The sequence below is a fragment of the Sceloporus undulatus genome, chromosome 4 (assembly GCF_019175285.1).
Source record: "Sceloporus undulatus isolate JIND9_A2432 ecotype Alabama chromosome 4, SceUnd_v1.1, whole genome shotgun sequence".
Taxonomy (NCBI): Eukaryota; Metazoa; Chordata; class Lepidosauria; order Squamata; family Phrynosomatidae; genus Sceloporus; species Sceloporus undulatus.
In genome coordinates this window covers 83,637,108-83,645,537 of record NC_056525.1, presented here as the reverse complement: position 1 = coordinate 83,645,537, position 8,430 = coordinate 83,637,108, and the positions used below count along the sequence as shown (strand labels likewise).

At 44.1% G+C, this 8,430-nt stretch overlaps 1 protein-coding gene across 1 annotated transcript in view; it reads left to right on the top strand.

Moving 5' to 3' along the window:
- The first annotated feature begins 795 nt into the window (after positions 1-795).
- The window catches only part of FAM151A (family with sequence similarity 151 member A), a 20,017-nt gene continuing 12,382 nt past the window's right edge, over positions 796-8,430 (top strand). Inside the window, exons 1-3 of the mRNA XM_042464312.1 lie at positions 796-877; positions 2,004-2,150; positions 6,941-7,093. Coding sequence (XP_042320246.1) covers positions 796-877; positions 2,004-2,150; positions 6,941-7,093 — 382 coding nt within the window. The remainder of the gene's footprint in view (positions 878-2,003; positions 2,151-6,940; positions 7,094-8,430) is intronic.

Here is an 8,430-nt window from a genome sequence, read left to right as displayed (position 1 = left end):
GGACCAGCCCCAGCCCGGTCCTGCCGCCACCACCGCCGCATCCTCCTCCTCCTCCTCTGGGCCTCCAAGCTCCCCTTGGCCCTTTAAGTGCAGCAGTGAGGAGGAGAACGAGGCCTGGCTTCATCCTCCTCCTCATCGCCATCCTTAAAGGGGCAAGGGCAGCTTAGAGGCCCAGACGCCTCCAGGCTGCCCCTGGCCCTTCCTCCGCAGCAGAGCGTAGGAGGACCAGCCCAGTCCTGCCGCCTCCGCCAAGAGGGCAAGGAAGCCTTCCCATGGGAAAGCTTCCCTCCCTTCTTGGGCTCCGAGGGCTCCTCCTTTCCCTTTTCCTCCTCCTCTTCTTCCTCTCTTCCTCCTCTTCTTCCCCTCTTGTCTTCCTGCTCTTCTTTCTCCTCTTCTTCTTCTTCCTCCTCCTTTCCCTCTTCCCCTTCTTTCTCTTCCTCTCTTCTCTTTTTCTTCCCCTCTTTTCTTCCTCCTCCTCCTCCTCCTCCTCCTTCTTCTTCTTCTTCTTCTTCCTCCTCCTTCCCCTCTTCCTCTTCTTCTTCTTCTTCTTCTTCTTCTTCTTCTTCTTCTTCTATTCCTCCTCTTCTTCTTCCCCTCTTCCTCCTCTTCTTCTTCCTCTCTTCCTCCTCCTCTTCTTCTTCTCCTCTTCCTCCTCTTCTTCCTCTTCCCTTCTTGTCTTCTTCCTCCTCTTCTTCTTCTTTTCCTCCTTCTTTTCCTCTTCCTCTCTTCCTCCTCTTTTCCCCCTGTCCCTCGGCCTCTTCCTCCGGAGGGAGGCCTGGAGCCGCACAGGCCGAAATGGAGCCTGCGGAAGCGGCCTGCCGCCTCTGCGGGCTCCCCCACGCCCCTTGCGGCCCCAGGCCTCTCTCTCCGGAGGGAGGTCTGGGGCTGCACGGGCTGAGAAGGGCCCCGCAAAAGCGGCCTGCCGCCTCCGTGGGCTCCCCCACGGCCCTTGCAGCCCCAGGCCTCTCTCTGGAGGGAGGCCTGGGGCTGCACGGGCCGAGAAGGGGCCCATGGAAACGGCCTGCCGCCTCCTGGGCTCCTCCAGGGCCCTTGGAGCCCTTTTGGCTGAAGGGAAGGGTCCTGGGACGGGTGCCCAAGCTCTTCCCTTTGGCCTCCCTCCCCTTTGGCCGAAAGGGCCCCTTGGAGCCCATTCAGCCGAGGGAAGGGACTGAGGAGGAGAGGGCGGGCACACGCCTCCTCCTCCCCGCGAGGCTTCGGTGGAAGCTCTGCCCCTGGCATGCAGCTCCACCCCCAGAGGGTGGAAGCTCCACCCCTGGCACATGGCCCCGCCTTCGGAGGGTGGAAGCTCCACCTCCCCGGCTTCTGCCCCCCAGTTGTCTGAGGGACAGCAACCCGGCCCCCGCTCAAAAAGGTTGCCTACCCCTGCTTTATGTCATCTACGGTGCAGATCAACATGTCTATGCAATGGTAATTCCCAATGAGATCAACAATATTTATATCCAGTTGTTATAAGATTTGTAGCCTTAGGCCCAAATCCTGCTGATATTGCCAGCTAAAATACAGCTGGACTGCTGCCACACTGCAGAATTAATGCAGTTTAACACCACTTCAACTGCCATGGCTTCATCCTATGAAATCCTGGGATTTGTACTTTGCTGTGACACCAGAGGTTTCTGACAGAGAAGGCTAAACATCTCACAAAACTACAAATCCCAGAATTCCATAGCACTGAACCATGACAGTTAAAGCAGTGTCAAATTGTATTAATTCTGCAGTGTGGATGCAGCCTTAATCACCAGCCACATATATCTTATTAAGTAATAATGTGTTCATTGCTCCCTCTCTCAATGAATTAAACATAGTATGTTCCTTCAGCACAGAAGACATGCACTAACAAGTTCCAAATACAGATGACAGTGCAGGGATTTGTGTTATTTGTCTTCTAGTCTAATCCTTTCCTTCTTGTTTTGATTTAATTTCTATTATGAGTGGCCTGTATTTGTTTCTGCACAATTTCCTGTTTGGATCTTGATTTTTTTCAGACACAGGTGCCCAACCAGCCTTCTATACAGGTGGAGATATGTTGGATTATCTGCTTCGTCTAAAGAGAATAGACAGAAAAGATGGATTACTGGTCACTTGGTACCATGCTGCAAATAAAAAGAGTGAGATGGAAGAGGCCTTAAAGAGTAAGATTAGTTTTCTTTCCCTCTAGTTTGGAAAAGTACCAGTATAAGAAAGAAATTCAGTATGTATGCTTCAGGACAAAACTTGTCCAGAAATTATTTTATTTTATTTGTTTATTTCATATGTCCTTTTCTCCTGGAAATAGACCCACTATACAATGTCTACTGCTTTCAAGGCTTCATATACCTTAATCTAAAATATCCAAGCTTGGGAAAAGTTTTTTTTTAATTGCAGCTCCCATAATGCCCCATCCAGCATGGACATTTTCAGGCAACAACATAGTGGTGAAGGAGGTTTTGTGTACAGGCCTTGGAGTACGAATGCTGTATTCGATTTAAGCCTAGTTCCAGAGATTTCCTTCCCTCAAATATTTTCTTTTCCTGCTAGTGGTTTGTGTTCAGACCCAAGGATTGTGTCTGTGTGTCTTTCAGTTACCTATCAACCTATGGTGACCCCATGAATTTCATAGGTTTTTCCTAGGCAAGAGATACTCAGAGGTTATTTGGCCAGGTCCTTCACAGCCTTTTCACACTACATAATTATAACACTTTGATTCCACTTCAACTGTCATGGTTCTACCTATGGGATCCTGGGCTTTGTAGTTTGATAAGTCACTAGAGCTCTCTGGCTCAGAATTTTAAATGCCCTTCCCTAAACTGTGCATCTCAGGATTCAATAGGATGTTGTGACAGAAGTTAAAGCAGGCTGGTAGTGCTGTAACTGTGTCATGTGGAAGAACCTAATGTGGGAGATAAAAAAGATTGAGGGTACTTCCAAGTATATCCTAGCAATCAAAAGGTATGGTAAAACTATTTCTGCTTTTTCCGGTTTAAAAGAAGAAGGAAATATTTAAAAAGTGGTTGAGGCAAATGTGAGGGCTACAAATGGAAGGTGATGCCTCATTCCTTAGAACCTTGTCTAAAATCACCATATGTCTGGCCATGGGGTTAGAATGTATAATAGGTCCTAGTTGACAGGAAAGCACCTACAGTTTATCTATCTGCTAATCTGGTTGAGAGGAAAGTAATGTCCTTCACCAGGGGTGGGAATTTTGTACCCCTCCAGATGCTGCAACTCTGAGAAGTTCCATCCAACACTGGCAATGGTGATGAATGTTGGGACCTGTACTTTAACAACATCAGGAAAGCAGCACCATTCGCATCCAGAATACAACTTTTAAAAAGCTAATTCGAGATTTCAATCAAGGATTTTAAGTACTGTATGTGTTTCCCCAACCCTATAAATGAGGGGTATTGCAGCTCACCAACATCTGGAAGGCCCTATGATACCCAACCTACCATAGATCAAAAAGTGGATTAACTACCACAACTGAGAAATTTTGCTAAACTTTAACATATAAGCAACGTCTTTCTTTACTGTTAATCAGGGTACCAAAATCTGTAATGATAAGTGGCGGGGGGGGGGGGGAGATGGCTCACATTGCCGCAATAAGAAATGAGCAGTAGAGAATTGTTGCTGCTTGAGATAAGTTACCTCCATCAACATGGAGCACTAAGTTTCACAGAGCACTCCATCTGGGGAGGCATATCACCCTGTGATCATAAAACTAAAGGATTGGACAGCAAGCTCTAGGCTCCTTCCATTTACCAAGCAGCCTGAGATTGCCTTCAGAGGCACATCTTACATCAGGCATTATATCTGAAATATCAAGCCATACGCCAGGGACATTTGGAATCCCTCTGACAAAGAAGAAACAGAATAGAGAAGTTTCCAATGAGATGTTTATCAATTAGGAAGGTTACAGAGCCACCCAGTACAGAGAGATCAAAAGAAGCAGAAGTTTTCACTTTCTAGTGGCTCAAAAATCAAGTTCTTATTTCTTTGATCCACAAGTTATTTTTCAGTGGCTCTTAACCCTGAGTTACTATATGACAGATCTCTGTCATCCAGCCACTGATTTCCTTCACAGAACAAAACACAGAGGCCTGCTCAGAGCTTGAACATGCTATTATTATTATTATTATTATTATTATTATTATTATTATTATTATTATTATTATTGTTGTTGACTACAGCTTCCAGAATCCTCTAGCCAGTTATCCAGTAGCCAGGATGGTTAAGGGATTCTGAAAGGTGTAGTTAAAAGAAAAGGAAGATTTCCAAACGCTGGGTCTACTAGAAATACACCTGAAATTCATCTTAGGAACTATCACATGGGGTTAAAAAAGTGGCTTACCTTTCCTGAATTCATTGTTAATTTGGGAGGTAGCCAGTTCCTATCACACATAAATCGCCACTGAATCGCCACCCAGATCCATAGGGCCATGACCAACTCGAGGGCAGTTAACAACAACAACCAAGTAATTCCAGGTGCTTAATTGGTGATGTCTTACAGGGCCAATTAAAAACACTTTATTGAATCCTACAACTGACTATGGGGATGGAGAATACAGTTGCCCCTCCAAATCCACAGACTTGAGATCCATAGGCTTGGAAATCCATGGAGGGGTAACCGCCACTAATGTCAATGGAGCGCACGCTCCGTATGCACGCACCCCATTCAAGCCTATGAGGCTTGAATATGTGCGAGTTTTAGAACTTGCTGGGGGGGGAGGGTCCAGAACAGATCCCCTGCAAGTTCCAAGGGCCAACTGTATATGCCCAAAAGAGAGGAAAGTTGGACATGCATGCTCAAAATGCTATATAAAGGACATGTGGAGGAGGACACTGTGCTTTAGTAGTCAAGTTTCTGAAATTAGGGATGCTGGGACTTTAATTTGCTAGGAAGCTGCAGCTTTGTTCTGGAAGATCTTTGGCAAGTCTAGATGCAGTGCAGCTCTTCCCAGTAGCCAAATTATGATTAAAAACACTCAAATTAATTACAACCAAAAGGACATTATTTATTACCACTTATCATGGTCAATGGCTCTGCCCTGGCACTGAAATCAGTTTCCATTGCTCATCTGCATGGAGGCCCCCTGGTTCAAATGAAGTCCTTTTCCCTAATATGAATAGGACAATCTGGAGAAAGAACAGAGTGTGATACACACTCCTCTCTTCATGTTTCAGACTTCCATTTGATTGTTGTTGTTATATTAGGTCATTTCTGACTTATGGCAATCCTAAGTCGAACTTATCATAGGTTGGTTTTGACTGATTGTTTTCTTGTTTTGAAAGATTTGTTCAGAGGGGGTTTGCTTTTGCCTTCCTCTGAAGCTGAGAGAGTGTGACTTGCCCCAGGTCACTCAGTGGATTTCTGTGGCCAAGCAGGATTTGAATCCTGGTCTCAAACCCCTACAGCACACTGGTTCATAAGTTTATCTCAGTGGAACACCCATATCTGTGTATGGTGTCAACTTCAGTTCTGGGCACCATGTAATGATTTTTAAGCAGCTAAATGGTTATAAACTACTTTGTGCTTTTTCACTATCACTACTGTATTAAAGGAAGAGGAGAATGTGGACCATGAGCTATGAGTGCCACCAAACCCATTTTTGTGGCCCTAGGTGTATTCTGACCTCCAATTTAAAACAAATATTTTGCCCTAAAATGCCCTCTAAGAAGAAGGGGAATTTTGCCATGTTTTTGGCCTCCATGAGCTGTTTTAGGCTCACAAGAGACCTTTTTCCTGAGAGAAAGTGAAACACAAGATGACTTCTGAATCACTTCCTATTGTTTAAAAAGAAGCCTCCCTTGGGTCTTAAATAGTCCAGAGTGCAAAACATGACAAAATTGCTGCCACACACTAGAGGACATTTGGGGGCAAAAAATCAGAACGTTTTGTGGATGGGATGAAGCACTTTGAGGTCTCCTCAGAGATCTTTGCATCCTCCTCTGACAGTTCACCATCCCTGACTCTATTTGTTGGGTACTTATTAGTGAAATTAAAAGAAAAACAAAGTAATGCAAAACTTATTGAATGCTGAATTTTTAATACATCTGTGGTACCTTAGACCTCAATCTCACCTCATCCTGTCTTCTGAAATTGTGTCTTTTGTCCATGCCAAGCTTCTGTTGTATGGAAGTCCTCTCCAGCCTGTTGTGTTGCACCACAACTTCCATCATCCTTATCCAGTTTAGGTAGGAGTGAAGGGAGATTGCAAGACATCTTCTGGGCAAGGTACAAGATGTTGTTCTAACCTTTAAAGCCCTACATGGCTTGAGTACTGACTACTTGCAGGAGCGCCTACTTCCATACAATCCTCCCCACACACTTTGGTTCTCTGGGAAGAATGTACTACAACCTAAGAAAATCAGACTTTCAGTGGTGACCCAGAGGACCTTCTCATCAGCCGCTCCCAGGCTCTGGAACGACCTGCCAGACGAGATCCGCCATATTACCACCTTGGAAGCCTTTAAAAAGGCTATTAAGATAGATCTCTTCTGGCAGGCCTTTGCAGACTAGGTTAGATCCATTAGACTTGCCTCTCCCTTCTAATGATAATGTTCCAATATCAAAATTGATTGATACCATCCCCTCATCCCACCCTCATTTCTTGCGCTAATCTGCCCAAAATGTTAGTGTATTCTAATTGGACAGTTTTAAATTTGGATGTTTAGTCTCTTTCTATGGGTTGATTACTGTTTTTATGATGGGGGGAAGATTGGGGTTTGGGGGTTTTTAAATTGTATTTTTTAATTGTTTGATATTTTAATTACACTGTTCAAATCCGCTTTGATTCCTTTGTGGAAAAAGCGGAATACAAATTATTATTATTATTATTATTATTATTATTATTATTATTATTAATCTAAAGGGCACCAATGTGGGAAGGAGGACTCCACCCGGGGTCTCTTTCACTATATATTAAGACTGTGTGTGTGATGCTAGGTGATGTCATGGCCCTCGAATCTGATGTCACCATTGAAGCCTACAACACACCCAATGAGACAGATAAACCCATCATGGCCCATCCTCCTGACATCTACAGTGATAACTCTCTTGAAGAATGGCTGGAGGCTGTCCTTAAGTCATCCACTAAAGGTAAGGTGCCTGAAAGAAATGGGTTTTCCATAGAAGTAGACAGAGAGAGGAAATACATTCTTTTGGTTAAAGTGTTTTTGTTTTATATTACCAATATTGGTTTTAGTGGAAAGATGTTGCATGATTTTAGTAGGAGCAGGGAACATTTCACCCTCCAGATGTTTTAGATCTGGACTCTCATTATCTGTCTCTATTGGCTATATTGGTTCAGGCTTCTGGAAGCAGAAGCCCAAAACATTTGGAAGACCAAAGATTCCTCTAGCCCAGTTTGCAGGCAGAGAAGGAATTGCTTTATTTATTAAACATATTTCCTTCTGACACACTGAAAAACTAGCTAACACATGGCGTATAAATGTAAACAGACCAGTGTTTTTCTAATTAGGTGTTTACATGCCTTTGTGTGTCTGGGATTCTACATCATTACTGTGTGTTGTGCTTGTATGTTTGCGTCTTGAAGTCACTTGTCAACTTTTGGTGACCTCATTAATTTCATAGGGTTTTCTTAGGGAAGGAATACTCAGAGGTGGTTTTGCCAGTACCTTCCTCTAAAATACAGGCCCCATTCATACTGGGGTAAAAGACATGGAGGGAACTGGGATGATCCGGATGCCCCTCCCCCGAATCGCTCCGTTAGCAAGTGCCCACTACAAATTGAAATCAAATGCATTTTGACAGAAATCGAATGCATTCTGTAGATTGGCCGCTGCCAATCAAGCTATCATCATGGTGACGTTTGCAGGGCATCGGGGGAAGTGTCCTCCCTTTTTAAAGAGCCAGGCACAGGGGTTTCAGCGGCTGAAGCAGGGAGAGAGATGCCTCTCTCTCTCTCTCTCTCTCTCTTTTAATAAACCTGTGGGCTTTTGGGTCAGATCTGCCCCTGTCCCAGGCAAAGGATGGGATTGCCATGCATTTTTTAAAATGTTTTTAAAAGCAACATTTGCTTTCCCTTTGCTTCCCTTGCTGTATCTGCTCAAGAAGACAAATCATTCGCATATTTGCTCAAAAAAAAAATGTTAAAAATGTAACATTGATTGTTTGCAACATTTGTAGCTTCTCCCTCTCCAGAAAGCAAGAAGATCCAAGGATATCCAAGTGCAAGCCTAGCTCCATCTGCCTCTGGAATATAAACCATGCGCATTTTCGCTCAAAAAAAAATTGTTAAAAATGTAACATACATTCTGGAATAGAAACAATGCGCATGTTCGCTCAAAAAAATTGTTAAAAATGAAACATACATTCTGGAATATAAACAATGCGCATGTTCGCTCAAAAAAAATTGTTTGAATTTGAAAAGGGGGGGGGTTGCCTGACATGAGCTCCATTCATGACCTGATTTT